Raw genomic sequence first — 24,646 nt, 5'->3', positions numbered from 1 at the left:
TCTGGTATATGTTATACTTCAGTGTGTTTCATTATTATAAATGTGTAAATATTTAATAAATGTTTAATTAAACCTACTCTTTCTCCTTCAGGTCCTGGCTGTCCTGCCACCCCTGGAGGTCCAATGAAACCCTTAGAACAGATAAATAATTCTTAAATTTTTTCATTAAAAAGTTTCATCTCAAGAACAATGCTAGATACAGATTTACCACACATTTATGAACGTATAGTGGTTTGAGATTTTGGGTGAAATCCTGGCTCAGTTGAAGTCAATGGCAAAACTCCCCGTGATTTCAATGTGGCCAGGATTTCACCTTCCAAATCCAACTGATAGTTACAATCAGCCACCATTGCAGAGGTAACGTATAAATTAACCGTAGTAGGAAAAAAATTCCCAAATGATATACTATTGCATCAGAAAGTGCTGATCAAAGAAATATTAAAAATAAGCTTTCAAATTTACAATATTCCCCACATGTAAATCAAAATTAAATTTTTTTTGTGAATAAATTTGAGTGATTTCTACTACAAAGTAATTATTTTGCAAGTTTATCTTGTCACAGCTGGATTGTATTAATTAAAAGTGACTAAATGTCTTCTAGCTCCCTACTTAAGTAGAAGGGGAAAATTGTCTATCTCATTAAAACCAGTGAGACAAATCACTGTAAACAGCAGTTTAATTGTAACTGCATCTTGCCATGCTTTCTTTCCACGTAGAGAGTGATGCTGTCTACTCTGGAGCTGGAAGTTGCAATTTCCAGCTCAAGAAGACATCCCACACTAGCTCTGACTGCGCTTGTGCACCAAAAATAGAAGTGCCGCTGCAGAGGTGCAAATGGTGGGAGGGGTTAGCTGCCAAAAGTACATGCCTAGGATCTCAGATGAGATTATATTTGGGGCAGCTATCCTCTCCCATTGCTTGCGCCACTGTGGCTACATTGCTATTTTTAGCAAAGCTAGTGCAGGTATGTCTCCTCAAGCTGGAAATGACACCTTCCAGCTCCAGTATGATATACCCTGAGAAGTAACTTCCTTATGTTGCGTCAAAATCTGAAAATCCACAGCTAAATCCCACTGTGTTCAATTTTTAAAATGGTACAGTAGAAATAACTGAATTTTATTATAGAACTTAAGATCAATAGAGTAGCCAGAGTAGTAACTATTACAATGGGACACATGCTAACCACTGGCTAACAGAGAGGTCATATCCCTGTGTTTTGTTCTCAAAATATCCAATTTGCTTCCAGTTAAATGAATAAAAATAAAAAGTTAAGAAAGTGAAAACACTAAACAGAAGAAATTCTCACATGAAAATAGCATTTAGGAGTTTTTGAAGATTTTGTCTTTTGTGACTGAATTAGGAAGCAATTCTACTTTTCATCAATACAGTGGAGATCAGCAGAAGCCCCACAAAGTCTAGTTAAAAAAATCATAATATGAAATACAATGAAAAGTTATAAAGGGCAGGAAATGTTTCTCACTCATAAGAGCTGTTATAATTCTCTGTTGAACAAAACACGGGTGTAGCTTTCTTCTACTAGACAACGAGAATGTCATTAGTGATTACTCCACTGTTGGGTTTGAATGGGATATGTGCAATTCAGAACATAAGGTGACTTGAAGGAAGTCACACTTATGTCCTTGGCTAGCCCATTTCCTTCAACGTGAAACTGGTAAAGGGAGGATTGTATTGGGTGGAAAATAAGTGGGACATACAGGGAGCAATCCTGGGAAATGTTTTTTTTTTTTAAATTACGCTTAAAAAATCCACCCCCTAAAATGTAGTAATCATTTAAATTCCTGGCTTTTAAGATTTGAAAACTAACACTATGTCCTGAGAAATGTAATTCTCCTCTCAAATCGTCAATGGTTTGTATGTGCTATATTCCATTATATTGCTTCCAAAGCTCAGTTTCACATTTTCACGGCTGGGCATATGTGACAGACATGTACAAATTCAATTGCAAACTGGCATAAACAAAAGTACAATGAAGTGATTCTACACATAGAGGCTCTGAGAGAGAATGTGCAAAGGCAGGTGCAGCATCTAATTACTGAAAAAAAATCAGTGTTTTCACATCTATTTCTACAGTCCTTTGAATTTAATGAAATATCTTAACTCATTTTTTGAGGATCTTAGGAAGGACAATACTCTTCTTGGTACCCCACACATTAGGGAAAAATGCAGCTCTCTTTTCTTTCCCTGCATTGTCTTAAAACCCTTAAATAAGCAGGATGCAGAGCTATCATAGGAGTGAGTTCTAACCTTAAGAGCTCAAATTATATTGACATAACTGCATGAGTCAATGGCACAAAAACATGTTTCTGGGTCAACATTACAGGCAACATCTGACAGAAAGGATTATGTAGGAGACACCCTTTTGAAACATGACATTCTGAGATTGCTCCAAAAATGATTCATACTAACAATGACAGAACAGTCATACGTGTGGGCAAAAATAATAACGAGCTTATGGGCCACTAAGCGGAAAAGATTGCGATCACCTTTGTCTTATATAACAGGAGAAGGAGTTGGCTACAGGTTTATGGAGAACTTTGGGGCAAGAGAAAAAGGAACAAATGTCTCAAGGTTGAGAGCCATGTGGGTGCAATATCTTTGGGACACAAGATCCTTACAAGCAGAGGAATCACCTCTCCCATCATATAATGAAAACTAAATTTAAGAAGAACAAAGCTTAGACATTTCAAAAAGCTGTTGCAGATGAAGGCTTTAAATAAATAAAAGCAATAAAAGAAACAAGTTCACAGATTCAGCAACATGGAGAAGTTGTAACAGAAGCTTGACAGCATCATAAGGTACACAGTATACTTCACAGGAACCTGTACAATAATGGAGTTGAGTAAGGATGAGGGTGGAATCAAAAACCTGAGAAATTTCTAGTGTAAAGCAATTACAAATCTCAGGTTGCAATACACAGTTAACATCATATTCACATGTGATCCAAGTCTGATGATCTGTTGAGGGCAGTGACCTCGAAAGAAATAAAATCTGATCGTTTTTACATCTATAGGTGTGTATGTGTGAAAAGTAAAAACTTTTTTTCCCTTTTCTCCATGAAACTTTACTCAAAAACAATCCAAGCAAAGCTTAAATTTTTAAAGGGCTCAGATTTGTACCCCTGATCTTGTCTACAAAAGATATCAACTGAAATATTTTAGGATCTAGCAGAAGGTGACTCTCATATTCTTTATGTGACAAGATTGTTTCCTTCCATCAACCTCTGTCACAGTTGAAGATTACAAATGCCAGATCTGCCTTCACTCCTGACAGCTTCTATTACAGAAATAATGCTCCAGGCAGGAAACGGCCTCTTCCCCTCCACTCCCCTCCTTCGCTCCCCCCACACTCTCATAGGGTTCTTTTTCTTTCTCTTCATGTCTGTATATGTTCCAAGTGAAGGAAGAGCAGCAAGATGAGATTATTCTGTACTGCTTGTAGGCATGAAAAAGAAATAAATCCTCAATTTTTTAATGAAATACAGTTTGTCATTAACCAATTCTGCAATAGACAGAGTGATTCAATGGCTGTGCAACTGGCAATTCAATGAAATCTCTCAAGCATATTATATGTATAAAAATACAGTCATGCATTCCATAATGCTTACAAATGTTACTTACTCTTACACCTTTAGGACCTGGGTTACCTTCTGGTCCAGCTAAACCCTAGTATAAAAAGACATGATTTTTACTTCATTTAAAATAAATGGAAATACTAGATTTAAAAGAATTATCACAATAATTGTTAATTTCCAAACTGGCAATGCACTTTTCATGATGGGTGCTATTTGAACCTCTAGACAGAGATTGCAACTTCCTTTATATTAAAGTTATTTCTTTTTGTAAAGTTCTTCCCAAACCAGTTGAAACCTTCTACCCAATTGTGAACTTGACATTAAAAATAACTTCATGGAACTTTTCATAAACTTTTATATTGGAATGCAGTTCCAGTCATTTTCTAACCAACATTAGAACAATAAGTTTATTTCAAATATTCAAAGCATTTTGTATTTTTAAATGTTGGTTTGTTGTCATCCAGTCACTATATGAACTATTTACTAATGCTTTTTAATATATAGCCACTGTAAAATTGGTCTAGTAAAATGTTGAAATAGTTTAGAGAGCATGGGTCAAATTCAGCCCCTCAAGCAGGCATGACTCCATTGAAGTCACTTGAAAAATACAAGGTCTGAATTTGGCTCATGTAATTTAAATGTGAGGAAAAGTGACTGACCGTTCATCTTAATGCACCAACAGCATATACTGAACTATCTATCTGTCTCAGGTATATAAAAATCAATATTACAAATGGCTTGCATTAATAGCAATTTGATGTTTTCATTGGTTCTGTCTCTCAATGAACTGAATGGAAAAAGTCCTTTAACATATTCTTTTCCCACATAAATGTTAAAGAAAGAAATAGTTTAAGCAGTAAAAAAAAAGAAGTGTAGGCAAATAAGTAGGAACGGTACTAGAGCAGAATGCTTCCTGTTTCTTCTGAACATTAAATACTAAAAGGTTGAAACAGACAGAGAGCAATTTGGTAAGAAGGTATGTATGCACTAGAGGGACACAGAATAACTGTGTCTAACCCATTCAGAGCCCAGTATTGAGGGCACAATGTGCCAGATATCTTTTGTGTATGGTGCCTCTGAAAGGAGGCTTGTTTTAAGTATTAGAGATAAATGTCATCATTAATGATACATGATGGCAGACAATCCTTTTGAGGTAGATCAGTTTGTCAAAACACTCCTTGCCAACGGACAGACCATGTACACTAGGCATCACTTTGAAAATTAACCCCAAAGAGAGGAAGGGAAACATTTTTTAAACTAATGTATAGTACTGAACAGGTGCTTATAACAGGACATATAATTCTATTGTATAGTTACTGCACCTGCCTGCCAGGGTAACCAAGTGAACCAGCATTGCCAGCCATTCCTGGAATTCCCTAAATTGAAAGCAAAAAAAAAGTAATCAGGTTTTGTGTATTTTTACCTGTTGATATCATGAAAGAGCTTTCTCCTAACGCAAGACTGTTTCTTGTGTAAGTTGCATAGGAAGCCCATAAAACCCACTCCTTATACATAATTAAAATCGGCATGATTACTTCCTTAGCAATGGTGCACACATTGCAAAAGCATCTAGGGTGGGGGAGGGAGAGGGAGGGAATTAGTCCAAAATGAAGTGAAATACCAGGAAAAAAACCACTGATTCATGATGGAAAACTCTTAGACAATGTTTGGCAAAATCAGATATGCACAACGGGAGATGCCCTCAGGGGACAGGTATTTATGGTGCAGATAACCCAAGCTGACACTGATCTTGGCCATATTATTAAAATTTTCACTTTTATGGAACAAATGTAAGAAGAATCGGAATGTCCTTGTATATCTGAATTTCCTTATATTGGTCTCAATGTGGGTATGTTAGGATAAGGTTAGAGTAACAGTGGATTAATAATGGGTACAGTAAACTCTTCCTTTTCCCCCTCTTCCTTCTCTAATCAAATCCAAAAGTGTTTTCCCCCCTAATAATTCTGTGTATTTGATTGTTTATTTTAAGAAAATTCTGCTTTTCTGAAATGGGCAAGTTCTTCGGTGCCAGGTGGTAAAGTTCATTGTTGAAGAACTGTACACCTGTTTGGTGAGCAACCTTTACTCAAGAAAGGTCCAGAACTAGACGAGATGTCATGAAGATAGTTAAGATAGGAGTGCACTTCATTAGCTGAGTGGTGACACTTGAACTGTATCTGATCCTGTTAGTCCTTCAATTTAGAGAATAGTAAGTTCACTAAAAAATTTCAAACAAATGAACCAGTCCAAGGCATTGACAACAGAGAGACAGGTTCTCTGATATCAACAATTTCCCAGTCATTATATCACATTACAGAGAATAAGAAACCTCTGAAACATTTAAAATGTCTTTCATAAATAAAATCAAATAATTAACAATAAACCAGAAATTACCATCTTGATCCATTGTTGATAGTCAGATATAGTATATAAAAGCACAAGAAAGGCAGGAGACTCTCACAATATCTGCAAGGTACATTGTGTTATTTATTTTGGATAGAAAATATATCATCATCATCATCATCTAAAATAAATTAATCTGAAATTAACCAAAACATTTAAACATACGGCAAAACTTACCTTCCAACCTCTTCCAAAGTCTCCTGCCTCTTTTATGCTTTCATATGCTGAACTGCCCTTCCTGTATCTCATACTATGTCATCATGCTGGACTTCCTGCTGGGAAGTATCAGTAAAATGACAGCTCTCATTGCAAGACAACAGCATCATTCATGGTTATAAAGTCACTGAAATACCAACAGCTATGTAAAGAAAGTCCTTAAAATGTGTCTACATGCTATTGTAGACCCTAATACTGCAAAGGGATCAGCATGCTTAGACAATGGGACTCCATAATGGAGTAATGGTCAATTATGCAGGATTGGGGCCTAATTTAGTAAATATTTACTTAGTTACCAAAGGTGTCACAACTGCTGCAGTTTCCCTTGAATAAAGACTATTTAATTTCATTTTAATGCACAGAGTAGGAAATGGTTAACTTTGAAACATGATTTCATTAGGCATCTATTTAGTTAAAACAAACAATTATATATTAATGTAGCCAAATCTTCCCCACTTAGACCCTAATCCTGCAGACACATATACAAGGTGAATAGTCCCACTGACCAGTTCAATGGGATTACGCTGCACAAATGTACTCAGATGTGTAGACCAGAGTATGCTCAAATGTGAGTTTGCAGTGTAGGGACCTTACAATGTATGCAATTATCTATTCACATGAGTAAATGAGTATAATTTGGCTCACTTTTGGTTGTATAAATTCAGGGGCGGCACCAACCTTTTCCCGGAGTGGGTGGCTGAGGTGGGCTAAACAGAAAATTGGGGGAGTCGGCTGTGCAGAACTGCAGAAGAAAGGGCGGCAATGCCATACCATGCCACCTTTACTTCTGTGCTGCTACTAACTGTGGCACTACCTTCAGAGCTGGGTACCTGGCCAGCAGCCACCGCTCTCCAGCCACCCAGGTCTGAAGACAGCACTGCCGTCAGCTACAGCAGAGAAATAAGGGTGGCAATGCCATATCATGCCGTCATTATGTCTGCGTAACGTTTGACCTTTGCACTGGGAGGGGTGGCTGTGGTAGGGCTAATGCAAATTTTGGGGTGGCTATCGTCCCCACAATCCCCATCTCCCAGCACCACCCCTGTATAAATTAGCCTAAGGTAGTAAAAAAATAACTGTTGTGGGAAAGTATAGGCAGATTAAACTGTTTTTTCCTCAAATGTATTGAAAGGTAGCACAAACTCACATTGAGACTGACTCTTTAATTTGATTTACTGCTTCAAAATACTTAATTCATGCCACCCATAATTGAAAATGCATTGCTCTTAACTCCCTGGATTCCATGTTATGAAATGAAAGTCTCTGTCGCTTTTCAAAATCTAGCCTTGATATTTCAAAAATCCTTTTAGATCCACATACCTAAAAAGTTACTTACAATGACATGGTCAAATTTATCTTCAGAGTTCTTGTTTATCTGGGTTATTTTCCCCTTAAACACACAAGTTTTATTATTTGCAATGCCCTATGTGAAATCTGAAAACAAGAGGGGATCACGCACACAGAATCCGAGCCTAAGGATGACTCTCCACACCTGAATCTGCCCATCCTAAACAAATGGGTCAACTGTACCCTGCCTCCACCAGCCATCCAGAGCATCCTTCATTGTGTGGGGAAACCATTACTGGGGATGGGGCCTTGCTGGGGCTGGAAAAGACATGCATCAGCCGCCCAAACACCTTGGAGAATCCACTAAAGAAGAGATGTAAAGAGGCTGCAATAGCTTTGCCATATTTCCCGTGCCCTGTATGAACCCACCTCATTGGGGATTCCATGGGTAGACATTGGTAAATGAAGCCCTGGCATTTCAATTTTGCAATGCCAGGGAGCTGGGCATCTAGGCCTGGCCTCCAGGACTGGTGTTCATGGCAGTATCAGCCAGTCTAGACTAACCTCTGTCTGGGGAAACTCACGTAGTTTTCCTGACCCAATACCCACTCCTGCAGTTTATCCATTAGAGAAGCTGATTTGGCCCAACATTTCTGGACTGCAAGGCCATTAGGAGGTCCATTCTTGATGTCAACCAGGAAGAAAACTAAAAGGTGCCGTTGGCCAAAAATACTGAAAGAGAAGAAAATCATGGCACAGGTGCTGGAGGAAGTGAAGCCCCTTGGGATTCTCCAATAATCAACTCCTCCTCAAAAGCCCTACTAAGATTTGAAATGGGAAGGAGGTAAGAAGTTAGAAAGTCACCATCTTTCCCTCCACCCCGTCTCTCTCCTTAGCTAATTTTATGTTTAAACAAACCAAGTCCATAGGGCAGGCTTAGAGATTGTCCAACCTTTCCACCCATTGTCACATGTGGGAGTCACACTACTGCAAGATCAGGACTTCTTCCATGAGCTACATGCAGCTGGTCTGAGTGAGGAAGAATAATCTCAGGCATCAGAAGTCATGAATGTGGGAAGCAAAAGTTATTTTGCATAAGTGCCGTGCCTCCAAGATGGTTCTGCTTTCCATGATTTCTTTCATCCCCTTGGCATATATGGGAGGTTGATTATTCCCTGAATGGGTTGGTCTGCCATGGAACCAGGATCTAGGGTCTCCTAAAGCTTGAAACAATTCAGAGGGCTGTGGATATTTTTGGCTGAATCAGGTCTCAAAAATTCCAAGTGCAAATCATGACAAAAACCCAAAGAGCAACAAATAATTTTAATTTACTCTTTGTTCTTTTTAAAAACCTTGCTTGCACTCCCAGTTGTGCTTCACTCTCAAGTAATTCCACATTTGATATATTTACAGTAACTTTTTTCTTTGTTTAGAGGTTTATGGAAATTCCAGCCAAGAAGTGGATACTTTGAACTTCACAAAGGCTGTTGCTACTGACATGCAACATGACTATCATTGTCCTGACTCTTTCCTGGCCATCCTCTACAATTACATTTCTCCTTGTCATAGTCCTTAAAATAGGAGCAGTCAGAACAGGCTGTGTGGAATGAAAGTATTTTCCCAAATTTTTATAAATGAGTTTTAAATATTTCCAAAATTATATAACAGACTATGAATAATATTATTTATAACAATAGTATGGGTATGCTGAGATGAGGTCAGACGGTCTTCAGTACTGCTGGGCAAACAGTAATTTCACATTGAGGTCTAATGTACCAGATTATATTCAAGAGAATTCACACACTTGCATATTTAGTGCCAAAATTATTCCTATGATGTCAATCTCTCTCTCTCTCTCTCTCTCTCTCTATCTCTCTCTCTCTCACACACACACACACACACACACACACACACACACACACACAGAGTTACCCTCTTGTTTTCATTACTCATTAATCACTTTTCACCAGCTCCTTCTTTGGTTCTCAGGTCCTGCAGTTAACAATGCTGTTCTTCTGAACAACTCTGATAATTAATTCTCTTGCAGAAAGATGCCAGAGGCCAAGGGACTGAACTATAATGACTGCCCTCACTTCATTTGGTTTCTTGGAGTAGAGCTCAGTTAAAGTTTTGAACAGGTAAAATCTATTTTTGTATTTTTTGTTTTTGACTTCTCCTCTGCTCACTACTATCATTAGGTCATGATTATTCATTCAGCATTGACAATGCATTCAGTACTGTATACAACAGAGAAAAACTTGACTCCTGTTCCAAGGTAATTACAGTTGACAGCCATGGCCCCTTATCTTTAGGGAGGAGTAACAAGTATCTACCTCTGAAACTCACATGAAGGGTACTTTAAGAAAGCAACACACAGTCCCTTCCCATCTCCCCATCCAGAGATTAAGCATGCATTGTCAAGTCTCAGTCAGTAAGGTTTTGAAAGAGACTGAACTGCCTCCTAAAACATTACACAACACATTTCTGCCATGCCATCAGACTAGTTGGAGAAAACAAGTTGGTTTATTATGTTTTATCTAGGCCTTTAAACCATACCCATCTCCATGGCAACTAAGTACCAGGTCAAGAATGAAATCTATTGAGTATTTCTTCAACCAGTCAGCAACTGAAAGAAATTATGTGATATACACATTTAAAGTCATTATCCTTAATTGTACATAATATGCTTTGTACAATGTGTATCAACTGTTACAGTGCCTTCACCACTCACTTGCTCGCCTCGTGGACCTGGTGGCCCTGGATAGCCTTTGGGACCCTGCAGGTAGAAGAGATAAACAGGTGCTGTAATGAATATATTCAGATATGCAAGATACAGCTTTGGGGATCTTGATTTCCCCCTCCCCGCTTTATATTTTTCTTCAGCAAAGAACAATTTTGCAATCTCTCTCTCTCTGTGACATCCACATGGCTTAATTTCAGTATCTGATGCGGGAGGAGGGAGAAAGAGAAACTTACCTTAGCATAAATGATTTCTAGCTATGCCTGCTAAACCTGCACAAGTAGTCCCAGATTTGTGTAAGCTTAAATAACACGTAGACAAAATGCCTTTAGCAACAATCTGCTTGTAATTATTGCAAAGCTGGATTTAGTCCAGATTGTTTCCCCATTCCAAATCCTTGTCATAACACTATCTCTGAATGAGCCAGTTCAATGGAGATAGGCATAACAAGAAGGTCATCGCAAAGAGCTCCAAGAAGCTCTCTAGGAAAAGATAACTAAGAAAACAAAAGATTTCTCTTATATAGACTTAATTTTTTTTTAGTACTCTGCATTATGATTATAGTTTTGCACAAGTAAATGAAACTACCACCTTCCTGACACTAAAGAAAGTCTTCCAGATTATCCTGGAATCTTTAAATCATCAAAGTTTACCATTGCCCCTCTCTATATTGAGCATTATGATGATGATGGTTTGCCTGTACAGATGGTGGGTGAAATCCTGGCCCTATCAAAGTCCAGAGGAGTTCTGTCCATGATTTCAATAGGGCCAAGATTTCATCTGGTGCCTCAAGTTTCGGTTTGGTTTCTACACCATGCCAAGAGTTTTGCTACAACAAATTTAACGGCATTACCTAACATGAAATTATAAAAGAGGAGTAATTTGTTCAGTAATAGTTTTAAATAATGAAAAAGAATCATATCAGTTAAGCTTCAAACTTGGCAGTTTTAGCATTATACACTTGCTTGGGAAATAACGTTAGTCCCAAGGACATGTGCTCATTAATAAACCTAGAGGCTCTATTTTCTCCAAACCAGTGTTGCAGGTATTCCCTTATATCTTGCTAAACACTCACACAGCATTGCTAACTTGCTTTAATGTTTAGATATTACAGTAAAGCAGACGCAAACAACAAACATCTGCAAATCACAAGCTGCAGAGCGTATTTCAATCATACGTCTGAGTGTGTCTACACAGTCCACAGAAGCGAGCCTCCCAGCCCAAGTCAACAGACTCAGGTTAGTGGGGCTCATGCTAGTGCTCTAAAGATAGCTGTGTAGACAGAGCTTTGAAGTTGCACTTCCACCCCCTTTCTAGGCCTCAGAGCCCCAGAGCTTGTCTTCACTGTGGGGGTAAGTTGACCTAAGTTACACTACTTCAGTTATGTGAATAACGTAGCTGGAGTTGACGTAGCTACGGTCGACTTATCCTGGTGTCTTCACTGCATTGTGTTGACAGGAGACACTCTCTGGTTGATTTCCCTAAATCTTCTTGGGGAACTGGAATACCGGGGTTGACCGGAGAGTGCTCTGCCATTGATTTAGTGGGTCTTCACTAGACCCACTAAATTTATCCCTGCTGCATTGATTGCAGCAGCGTTGATCTCCCCACAGTGAAGACCAGCCCTGAGCTCCAGCCGGACCCGGCTGCAACTTCAAAAGTGGCAAAAATAGTCTACCCAGCTATTTTTAGAGCACTAGCATGAGTCCCACTAGCCTGTGGCATAGGTATGGGAGAGTGGGTCTTGGACAAATGGGCTGAGAGGGACTGCCTAATTAACATGCCAAGGCATGCCTCAGAAATGCTGTTGGTAACATCATTAAATAAAGACAAAAGCATGATTAATGACTGCAATGCAAACCTGGAGGGCAAAGCAGTAACACTTTCTTAGGAATTATGTGTAAAATTTTCAAAAGCACCTTAAAAGGACATAAGTTATTTAGGAGCCAAAGTCCCACTGACTGATTTTCAGAGGGATTTGGGTTCTAAGTGGTTTAAGCATTTTTGAGAACAACGCTACATCTGGATTTTAAAGGATCTTTTAGAATAGGTGCTTACAGAGGAAATGTTCAAATATTTTAATATCCAGACCCGGAAAAAAGGGAACTACGTTTGTTTTGAGATAAAAGGAAAGTATGTGTAAAAAGAAAAGCTAATAATATCTGTAGATTGATTGGAGGATGAGATACTCCCCAAATTCTAATGAAGACGCTCACATTTGGACTTCAAAGGCAAAAAGAGAAATGGAAGGGCTTGAGCTCCTGGTTACACCAGCACACCCACTTTATGGGCATGTTATTGGCACTCAGAGTGACAAGAGGGCTTTGGTCTCTGAGAGAGAAAGGACTTTACCACCTAATAGAGTAATGTAGCCTATTTTGTAAGGGGTTACATTTAAGGGGCTGTTATTTACTATATGTTTGTACAGTGCCTAGCACAATGGAGCCTCAACCTTGCTAAGGCCTCTTAACATTATATCAATATAAATATTAAACAACAACAACATTGGGAGCCCAGCAGTGTTTTCCATTGTTTCCATAGAAATTCCAATAGCACAGGGTTGGGGTTGTTGCTGGCTGGTTACAGCAGCCTCCCAAGAGAGACAGAGGAATGGGCAGGTAATTACAGGAATGCAGGAGGATTTGGTCTTCTCTGAACAGTGCTAAAGAAGAGTTGAAAAGAGCCACTGTGGGCATGTGGTGAGCACAATGAGCTATACGATGCAGGCATTTTTACAGATACCTTTGTCATGGGTGCCATGGGAATGAAGAACTGCTTTTGCAAATAGAACTAATACCAGCATTTAGATCAAATCAATGTTAAAAACTGGACACAAATCAACACGTAAATGGAAAAGCTGAAACAGCTGGACAGTCATTTTCCAAAATGTTGAGAAGGTCAAAGAACAATGCAGCAATATAGATGAATGGCATACATGCCACAATACCATTCTTATTCCTCTATGACAAATACTGTATGGACCAAAAGTGGCATAAAATTAATCCTATGTCAGCATAATGACGGGAACAAAAATATAAGGGAAATAAGCTCATCCCATTCTTGCTACTCTCTCATGACCGCAATCCTGCGGTCCTCTTCTGAGGCTGGATCAGACCCATAACACATAACCCACAAACACCACAAGACACACTGTACTCATCAACTCCACATTTTCACCATCTGACACAATTTTGAAATACTTATTTGGTCTCCATGCACCCTCAGATTAGAAATGTGTTTGGCTTCTTTTTAGATCCAGTGTTTCTTGTCTGTGAGGCCTGTAAATAATATAAATCAGGGTCTCCAACTAGCATGTGCTACCTGTAGTATTATAATGACAAAAGGCTTCACCCTCACTCCATCACTGGGTTTTTGTTTTGTTTTTTTACACCAGCCTGGTGTCAGAGCTACACAGTGCATTAGCCTCACAAGAGTGCACTGTGCACTGACTGGCCTGTGTGGACACTGCTGACATGCTCTAAAAGTTCCCTAGTGCACATTAATGTAGGCCCTTTTCAAACAGTACTATAGTAACATGCACTAGGGAACTTTTAGTGAACTCCAGCAGGATCCACATTGGCCAGTTAGTGTGAAACATTCTAGTGCACACTGGAATTGATACCCCTGTAGAGGGTAGTGAAGCCCTTAGATTCTCAAACTCCCAGGATTCAATATTTCAAGGGTAAAAATAAAGATTTACTTCCTTTGAGAAAATAGGCCTGTGTCTCTTCCTATTGGTATAAATCAGGAGTAATTGCATTGAAGTCCTGGTGCCTGGGGAGAGTCGGTCTTTGGGTCTCCAATGGATGAGGCTGTTCTAAGGATTCTATCATGGGCCCAAGCATCACACTGCCTCCAAATAGTTGCTTTTCAATACCTCTGAACACTCCTGCATGGATTTTCCAGGCACATTCTACATGTAGGAGGTCTTCTTTCATGTCTAACTACTAAAATAATGCTGTTATCATGCTTCCGTTCATAGGACTTATTAAAGGAAAATGCCCATGATTACTCAAAATTTCAGAAACCTACAGTCCTGTATCGAAAACAATGGGAGTATCTACTTTAACAAGCTAATGTGGTATTTTACGACAATATGCCGACATTGATTCCATTGCTTCTCTCTTCCCTGATCAGGCAGGAAACTCAATTAACTGAGATGGAAAGAGTTCCTTGCTCACTGATATCAATGAGGAAAGCATTAACGTTTTTAGGTGGCAATGAAGTTTGGTTTGAAATCTTTTGTCTGTTTGTTTGCTACATTTGATAGTTAGATGTACGTTTTGTACAGCAATAACATACACCCTGAGAAAGAGTGCTCATATGAGAGCCTTTCCCCTTCACATGCTTTGTAGGGATGGGAAAGAGGTTGAAAGGAGGGGTCTCCTCTCTTTGTGGTCTAACTCCACAGTTAATCTAAGGCTTAGTCTACACTAAAGTTTTGCCTACCTATGTCGCCTCAGAGCATTAAAAAATAATCATACCCCCAGTAGACATAGCTATGCCTGCAAAACCCCCAGTGTAGATGCAACTATATAAACAGAAGAATGCTTTTGTCACATAGCTAATGTCATTTGGGGAGGTGATGCAGCTATGCTGGCAGAAGAACTCCTTTTGCCGACATACGCTGTCTCTCTACTAAGGTGCTTTGCCAGCATAGCCATGCCAGCACAGCTCTATCAGCAAAGGCTCTGCAGTGCCGACAAGCCCTGGCACTAATCTGAAAGATAAGTATCTTGCTCTTTATATTACTGCTGCAACCAGACCTTCACTTTAATGTGGAACCAACAAAGAATCTGACAAGTGCAGCGGGCCTAATATTGCTGTCATACCGCTTTTACACTTATGTAATTCTGTTAGCTTTAAAGGTGTTGATCCTGATTTATAACTGGTGTAAGAAGGGAAAGAATCAGTTCCAGTGTATCTAGCAGGGAGGAGCAATCAAAAGCTAATTTACATGGATGCCATAGCAAGTTGCAGTGAAAGTTTTAGAGTTATTATAATGAAGAGAGAAGCCTCTCCCTCCCCCTGCCTAGCCCAGGCGCTAAAGGGCAAGATACTTAGGTAGCAGAAAAGGTGCCTTTACTTAGGGAGAGGTGATCCACATTATTTATCTTCATATGTAAATCCTAGACCCTATCTTCTTGGTAAAAAATAAAGCCAGTTTAAGGCAAAAGTACATTTATGTGATATCAACATATTATATTTTAAACAAATGTCAAAACTTATCTAAAACAGCATTCAAAGGAGAGTGCTTATTCCTTTGAAATCAATGGAAGAATTTCTCTCATTTAATCAAACTTCATTCTTATTCTAGGAAAATAACACTCTTTGTGAAATAAACTCAGCCATTCACTACCATAGAAATGTGGAAATTTCCACAGATATTTATTATTTGTTCACCAACATATTATGAACTCTCCTGCTACTGCTCCTCCTTTTTGTATGGATGCTTCAAACAAACATACCAGACCTCAGAGGACTGACAACAATACAATACTCTGTTCTTGTTCACACAAGTATAAATTTGGAGACCATGAAGTAACGATGCAGTGAGCTGTAGCTCACGAAAGCTTCTGCTCAAATAAATTTGGTTAGTCTCTAAGGTGCCACAAGTACTCCTTTTCTTTTTGCGGATACAGACTAACACGGCTGCTACTCTGAAACCTGTCATACTGACTTCATTAGAGTTACTCTGGATTTGCACAGGTGTAGTTGGGCAAATATTAGCCCTGCATAATAAACATGTTGCAGGAAGTAGAAATATGTAGTCAATGGCAACACAATAAACTATTAAGACAAGGACACACATGCACAGATGGTGGGTACCGTACAGGATTACCATAGAATAGTGCAGCATTTTTAAAAGAGATCTCTCAAGGAAACTCCACTAACGCAGTCTCTCATTTCTACTAACCTCTTCCCCATCTGTGCTAAATTCCAACATTCAGGAAACCAAAACCAAGAGAATATAGCACATGACTAATCACAAACCATCTCCATTCAAAAAATAAAAATTTAATATGAATGTAGACTCCAACATTTTCACAATCATTGTAACAGTGCACACTATTGCATCAGTACTGCACAAAATTTCACAAAAGTTCCAAATCAGACAAATTTTGATGAAAAAAATCCTATTGTTTTATCCATAACTTTGAGCAGGTCTAACTATGCCCAGGAGAGGGCAGTTGTAGGCATTATGCAGCCAGCATGTTACCAATGAAATATTCAATTCCACCATTAAAATTAAGGGAAAATGACTATTCAAATCTCCCATGCCCCTTTGAAAGTGTCAGCCTACGAATCCTTCAGGAAAACAACTAAGGTCAATGAGAAAAAGGGCATTTACCAAGAAATGGGCATAAATAAATTGGTATTATTCTACCTAAAAGGGAGACCTGAAATAGTGCAAGAGCTACTCCACATTAAAACTTACATCACAGTTTAAATGAGGATCATTTTACTGAAGATCAATCTACAGGAAGATAAAAATCAGAGCCAGCTGCCAAAATCAAACAGGACTTAGGAAGCAATGCATTTATAGATTTTTTTGTCTTCTTTATAGTTAAGTGATAAAGGAATTATGTTACTCATTTATACACACTTCAGCAGTTCCGCAACAGCATTTAACAAAATCAAATGTAAAGTAACAAAAGAGAATGTTTGGTTTTTTCCCCCAAGGATTCCCCTGTTTTCCTAACTGGATTATTGCACAATTTGCACACACACCTCTGAAATGAGTTTCCAAAATGAAAACAAGCTACCAACTCAACTGAAGTCTGAAAACACGTTCAAAATCTTGGGTACATCTGGTAATGATATGGAAAAACCAAGCATCTTAAAACTGCAAAGTTTGGACTTAGGTCCATTAAACATCAAGCATAAAATACTTTTTAGTATTTACAGGTGTAACATAATTCATGGACTCAGTGATTTAACAAGATTAGATCAGACTGGAGTTTTCTGAAATGTGGTTCCAGTTAGACTCTACTCTCTACATGAAGTGGAAACAAAGAGCAAAAGTGTCAACAATTAAATGAACACCATCACCCTTAGCTTGTATTGTAGACACAGCCTAATTTTATTGAAAATTAAGTAGAAACTGCTTTGCTTGTCCAAGCAAAACTGTGAACCTGATAATATAGTAAAGCAGTATATGTTTTGGGACTCAGAAGATGCCACAGCTCTGCTGGTGACAATTGGTGATAATAAGCAGGCTACCAGATAAATCTCCAACTTGGATAAAAAAGAAAAGGAGTACTTGTGGCACCTTAGAGACTAACAAATTTATTTGAGCATAAGCTTTCATGAGCTACAGCTCACGGATCTGACGAAGTAAGCTGTAGTTCACGAAAGCTTATGCTCAAATAAATTTGTTAGTCTCTAAGGTGCCACATGTACTCCTTAACTTTTTTGCGAATACAGACTAACATGGCTGCTACTCTGCAACTTGGATAAGAACAGATGCTGCTGGAAGGAATTTCCCCACATAAGAAATGAAAATTTTAGTCAGGCCTTTAAAATTGGGTTAATTTTGATAAATCCCAGAAAGTTTGTGGACAAGTGAAATACATTTCCTGGGAGCTTTTAAACTAATTTTGTAACATCTTCCTTTTGGGTTACAAAGAGTAAATTTATGCTTTTGGTCAATACAAGAGAAGTGAATTAAACCATATCAGACGTAGGCCACTTTAATTCTGAATGAGAGTGTCCATACAGGGGTTTAATGAAGTTTAACTAATCCACTTTAAATTCACATCTTTAGTTAATTCATATTAATTTTCCCTGAGTGGCCCTGTATAGACAAGGCTTCTAACTTCCTATCCATTACTGAACCCAAATAAACAATATTTTGATGGTTTTCAAAATAATTTATATATTCATTCCACCCTTCTTCTCCAGTTTTATGTCTATGTACTCTCCCTATCACTCACTCCACTCCTACAATCTTAGCATCCCTTTTGTCCCCTTTCCTGAATACTTCTTTGTTTGCCTCATGCTGTCCCACGTTAATGGACTGTTAAGGCCTGGGTAGTTTCCTAAATGGAGTATGGGGTTTTTATTTCTTAGAATGCTTTGACATTTCTCCTAGGGAAGAAATAATTATGTGAATATTAGGTGGCTTCCAAAATCTAAACTTATTTCACTTGGCTTCAAGGCAAGAGTTTTAGCTGCTCTGACACACATCTTTGAAAAACATCCAATTTTGTGGTGCTGAAAGACTGAGCTCCATTGCTAACACTGAATGAATTAACACATGATTCGGTGAACGAATTAATGAATAGAAAAGAGGTGGCCAGTCCTGAAACTGAAAATAAAGTGGGATTCACTCATTTAAAATATCAGTGTCTTCCAGGCAGGTGTATATTTATTGAAGCTCGAAGACGCTCACAATACCAGAGCAGAAACATAGCAAGCTTTTCAGAGTAGCGCACCATTTGGGAGTGACCATAAAAAACTTCTAATTTACATTTTGCTCACTACATTTTAAATTAATTTAGTACTCAGGAAAGGCTCTGGATGGACCACATAGTCTTATACTTATCCACAGTATGGACAGTGGCAGTACATGTACCACAACCTCACTTAGATCAAGGCTCCTGAGTTTCGGACCAGTTTCATACTGGCCCTACTTAGATCAGACAAGCAGTGAAAGGGAAGATTTCAGCATTTACCATCGTCTTTTGCCAGTCGCAGAGTGTGCACTGAACCTGGAAGTATTGCTTACATAGGAAGGTGAACAGGCTGACATGGATGTGCATTTCAGCTATGCTTTCACTACTCGCTAACAGGGAACACTGCCTGCTGACTTCCCATCCACTTCCTGATATTAAAGCTGGAACTTTTGAAGTAGTTGTGGGACAATGGGAAGAGGATGGTGGGGCTTCTTGTGGTTTAGGTTGACCTTTCTCTTACACAGATTGGCTTGTTATGGAGCTCTGTAACTTGCATAGCTTGGGAGAATCCGTTATTTCCCAGACTGGGCCCATCCTCAAAAAGAGGCACATGCAGTATATGATCTGTGGCTCAGATTCAGTCCTGCCTGTTGGGTTTTGACAGCTGACCATTGTAAATTTCAGATGGTAAGGAATTTCCAAAGACAGACTATGCAGCTCAAACTTGGAGGGCCCCAATTATGCAGACCTCTCCCCCCCATTGATTTCCGTGGACTTACACTTGAGAGCTGAATATAAAAATTAAAAGAAAATCTTACCTTCTGACCTTTGATACCAGGAGGGCCTAGTAAGCCTCTTGGACCTGCGTCACCCTGTACAACACAGTAAGGTAGAATCATTTCATTTTATTATAATATTTGAAAAGACTTAAACACCTGAAAAGCAGTAAATTCTCAATATCCCTGGACATTTAAAATGGAATAGACACAACAACAATATTTATTTCAGGATCTCAGAATATCTACATTTTAGCCAGCTTAAGTCGGACTGAAGTGGTTACACAGGTCTTGTGTGGCCTTTGCCCAGAGGTGAATTTCACTCCAAGTGAGTAGTTTTTAATTATTTCTTAACTTTTGATTTGTTCATATCAGATCCATTTCCCCAATGTTACATGTTTCTTGCACTGGAAAAAAAAAAACGGCTGCCACATTTAGTTTCCATACAAACCTGCAAGTAACAAATGAAACAAAAAGGTTTTCTGGGGGAAGTATTCCAAATATTTTCTAAATGTAAATGTCATTAAATCTGTTTGGAAACAATAAACTGGCAAATTTTTTCATTCAGCACGATGGGCCAAAGTCAGAGGTATTGTAGGCTGTGTACATTTAGACTGTGATGTAGCTATGACACTGTAACCCCACAGTGCAGTTGCAGCCTAAAGTCACAAAAGAGGTTTTCCATCACTGCAGGAACACCTCCCTGAGCAACAGTAGGTAAGTTGACGGAAGTATTCTTCCATCAACTTAGCAGCATCTACACCAGGGCGTAGACTGGCATAGCTATGGTGCTCAGGGTTTTTGGATTTTTCACACTCTGGAATGCCATTGCTATGTTGACCTAAATTTTAAATGTAGACCAGGCCTACATTTGTGTAACATGCAAGTGGAAGGACCAAATGGAGGTATACACATTTCACCAAATTAATTGATCTCTAAACATACTTAGTCTCACTTCTCAATTTAGCCCTGCCTTTGACAGGCAGCTCTTTAAAATGGAACTCTAAATATAGCATGCTAATTAAACTCTCAATATGAGAACATTGGTTTTAAAGATTTCAGAGTAGCAGCCGTGTTAGTCTGTATTCGCAAAAAGAAAAGGAGTACGTGTGGCACCTTAGAGACTAACAAATTTATTAGAGCATAAGCTTTCGTGAGCTACAGCTTATAAGAAAGCTTATGCTCTAATAAATTTGTTAGTCTCTAAGGTGCCACACATACTCCTTTTCTTATTGGTTTTAAAGAGTTAGTCATAATTAGTAGGTGTGCAATTCAAAAGTAAACTGTAATCATAAACCTCCAAGCCATAGCTTCCATGAAGAACCACTCTGTATTTTTATCTGAAAATCACTTTGGAAAGACAAAGTAATCAACTAATTTAACTATAGGAGCTTACCATTGTAATCCACTTTAAGGTGAAGTGGAGGACAGAATCTTTGATTTCTTAGCATTAAGAGAGTTCTTAATGAATATACCAGAATAGGGCTGAAAGATGCTTTGTGAATAAAGCTGTGATGAAGACACAGTATTTCTGGGATGGGACTTCTGCTGCCTTAGCTTCCCCAAGGTTACATAACAGTGGCTGCATTTTTTCCCAGTGCAATTAAATTCCTTAATATGCAGTGAAAATCTGGAAAGTGACTGTTAATAGGACATGGCTGTAGTTGTGTCCACAGTCATCATCTCTTGATTATTTCTTGAACCAGTTTGTTCCATTTGCAAATGAAAACATGTTTTTCTAACAGTCTTTTAGCTTCAAACTACAATCAACAAGTGAAGCTGGATTCTTTCTGGCTTGGCACCATCACCAAAGTCATAAAGATTCTTTGGGCCAAATTCTGCTCTTAGCCACACCTGAGCAAGCCAATTGCAACTTAGATAAGAATTATGTTTATGATGTGCGAACTGGAATAGAATTCTGACCATTCTCTCAAAGTTGTGTTGGGTCAAGAGGGTTAGAAAGAGGAGGGGCAGAAAGCTTATTTTTTCACTAAAGTCAGCAGATAAGATCCTGAATAAGCACAGGAAGCAGATCTGCTGACTCAGAAGGTGTCATTTTTACAGTCTTTTTTCAAAGCAGAGCTTTGCTCTGCATCTGATCCTTCTAAAAAGAACGAGGAGTACTTGTGGCACCTTAGAGACTGATAAATTTGTTAGTCTCTAAGGTGCCACAAGTACTCCTCGTTCTTTTTGCTGATACAGACTAACACGGCTACTGCTCTGAAATCTGATTCTTCTGTCACTTAAACCTGCCGTACACAAGCTACTGATATAAATAAAGTTACTTCTGATTTACCACAGGGTAAGTGAGATCAGAATCAGGCTCTTTATTTTCAAGTACAGAATGTTTTAGCATTTTTTGGAGAGAAGACAGTGACATTGGTGAGTGTTGAACAGGACAATATGTCTGTGTGCAAATTCATCAAAATACTATAAAGAGACAGCATCAAATTGAAGTCTCGTAAGTTTTAAAAAATAAGTTAAAGATCATTTCAAGGATTATACCTACTCCCGGGTCCCCTCCACCGCAAGTTTGTATGTTTAGAATCATATTTTCCTTTTTAAAATATTTTTCCTCTCCTGTTACGGTGTGAAAGATTCACTTAAACAAAAGGGGAAATCTGCTAACTAAGCCCCTGATCCCCTAATACTACAAAGATTTACACATGTGCTCAGCTTTAAATACATGAGTAATCCCACTGAATTAAATGAGCCTAACTCATGTGCTTTAAGTTAAACATGTGCTAAAGTGTCTATGGAATCAAGGCCTAACTGACTAGACATGGGAAAGAGGGAAACGGATACAAAGAGGGCTGTCAAATTTTGAAAAACAGGGAAAAGGCTTGATGCATACTAGAAAGGGTTAAGCATCCTACAGGATAAATGACTCAAATTCAACCCTTAAAAACATATGGGGAGATAATATTTGTGTTTTTGTGTATTTACATATATATTGGTAGTGGTTAACAATGTAATCAAACAGTCCCTGTCTATGCTGTATTCTGTTAATTCAGAAATCAAAAGAACATCTTAATATTTAAATGAATTGTAAACATGGGATATCACTGTATTCATTTCTCTTTGAAATGTATAACAAATCATCAGCGAAAGGTGGAAAAACAGGCAATTGCCTTATGTTGATCAGTGTGAATAATTACCGGCGATGCTTAGGAAATGAATGTCTATTGTTCGCCAAGGGACTCCAAACTGTCAAAGAAGGTATGAAACTGTATAAAAAATGGCTTGGATCCTGACATCTCAAATCTGCTTGAGGCTTCATGTAGGGGAAGCTGAAGCCACAAGGACTGAGATCCCAGTTCTGATTGGACTGCCCTGAATACAAACATTGGATTATAATCTATGAACTATTTTGAAAAGAACTCTTTGCATCTACAAAGCTCACCATCTTTGCTATGAATCTGAACCTCAAGAATTGAACTCAGGTCTGTATGCATACTGATCTTTTAACCTATACTCACTCTTTTTTCTTTTTTAATAAATTTTAGTTTAGTTAATAGGAATTGGCGGTAAGTGTGTATTTGGGTAAGATCTGGAATATTCATTAACCTGGAAGATAATATGTCCGATCCTTTGGAATTGGAAGAACTTTCTTATATGATGAATAAGATTTTCACTAATCCTTATCATATCTGGCTTGGGTGTATAGGTGGAGGCCTGAGGCTGGGTTACTTAAAGGGAACTGTGTTGTTGACTTCTGGGTAAGCAGTAAGGTATTAGAGAAGGTTTTGTGCTGGCTTGGTAAATCTAAGTATTGGAATGTCCACCAGCTTTGGGGATTGTCTGCCTCATTCTTTGCAGTTCATCCTATCTGAGTGACTTCAGCTGGCTCCCCTGGGATTCCGGTCACAAAGGCTTATTTCTAAAGTTTCAGTTACTCTAACACGATGTATCCTTTGTAATAACAGAAGGTAAAATAAGTTCAGGTAGAGATGTGATTTTTAAGTTGAAAGTATTCCTTTAACCATTGTCACACTTAGCTTTGTGTACCGATATAAGATGTTATAAGGTTTCAATACTCATATTTTGTTGATGATGTGAGGGAGTTAACATAAACAACAATTTAACTGTACCACATTTATCCAGTCCTAACAAACTGAATTTAATTTAATGCTTCCAATAGTTTTACTTTTTAATTTTTGTTTCTTAAATCTGAAATGAAATACAGAATTTAAAATTTAACTACAGATGAACCATTAAGCGTTGTTATTTTATGTCTGTCTTTGGTTCATAACTGTTGCCGGAGGCTTACTTTATCTCAGAACACTAAAATCCAGCCACCCATATAGACATCAGCCATTCTGAGACAAGCAATAATGGGAAAACAGAAATTGAAATTTACATAGCACTAGACTTAAAAGACAATTAAACTCAACAATACAGACGATATAAGCAAACTTCAACAAAAAAAATGCGGCTAACATTTCTCTGTAATTATGAAGCCGTTACCTTTTCTCCATGTTTTGCTTGTCCTGGGGAGAATCCTGGATCTCCTTTAGGGCCCTATTGCAGAGAAATGAAATCAGTGTGGTACAGGCACAGATGATTTAATTATATAGCCAGCCACAAATATTTTCACTGTTGAAGAAATTGATTGTGTGTGTGCAGGATCTAATGCTGTACAAAGTATATGTTTTATTCCAGGAATGTTTCCTTATGTAAATTTTCCTATTAAAATATGCATTTCACACTACATGGCATAATACAATAATCTGAATGCATATGTGGTGAGTTTGAATTTCCCTGCATTTCTTCATAATGTACCTGAAGATTAGTTATTAAAAAGGCAGAGTTTAATTGCAAATGCAGTAAGAGGTACAGACAAATCAGTGTGCCTGCATTCTCAGTTAAAACTGAATACTTTATTTGTACTTTGCTGATTTATGCAAGCCTGATGTATCAAACTATATCAAACATGAACACCAATAGAGTTGTGATGTCGTTTCTATTCAGTTCTGTTTTGTTCCTATCCTTTACTCTTGTGCCCTTGAAAGCTGCTGTTGAGATGTAGTCAGTTGGTTGCAATTTTTCATTCACTGCATATTCCTTCCCAAAACAAAACTTGTCATAAAACTAACTAGAATTACCCCATGAGGGAAATAATTTTCCCTTAAGGCTAGTGTTAAGTTGCCCATTTGTTGCTTCAAAAATGCAAGGTTTTGGAGTTACATTCCTTACAAACAATGTAGATATTTTTAAAGGGGAAATGTGATGT

General features: G+C 38.3%; 1 protein-coding gene across 2 annotated transcripts in view; it reads right to left on the bottom strand.

Moving 5' to 3' along the window:
* COL24A1 (collagen type XXIV alpha 1 chain) overlaps positions 1–24,646 on the bottom strand; it is a 253,935-nt gene that overhangs the window by 174,154 nt on the left and 55,135 nt on the right. For both annotated transcript variants that reach the window (XM_038412721.2, XM_038412722.2), the window contains exons 6-11: positions 23,881–23,934; positions 19,456–19,509; positions 10,230–10,274; positions 4,915–4,968; positions 3,639–3,683; positions 78–131 (exon numbers count right to left, since the gene is read on the bottom strand). In XM_038412721.2, coding sequence (XP_038268649.1) covers positions 78–131; positions 3,639–3,683; positions 4,915–4,968; positions 10,230–10,274; positions 19,456–19,509; positions 23,881–23,934 — 306 coding nt within the window. The remainder of the gene's footprint in view (positions 1–77; positions 132–3,638; positions 3,684–4,914; positions 4,969–10,229; positions 10,275–19,455; positions 19,510–23,880; positions 23,935–24,646) is intronic.

Source organism: Dermochelys coriacea, chromosome 8, assembly GCF_009764565.3.
Source record: "Dermochelys coriacea isolate rDerCor1 chromosome 8, rDerCor1.pri.v4, whole genome shotgun sequence".
NCBI lineage: Eukaryota > Metazoa > Chordata > Testudines > Dermochelyidae > Dermochelys > Dermochelys coriacea.
Note: the sequence above shows the minus strand (reverse complement) of the source record. Positions and strands in the feature narration are given on the sequence as shown.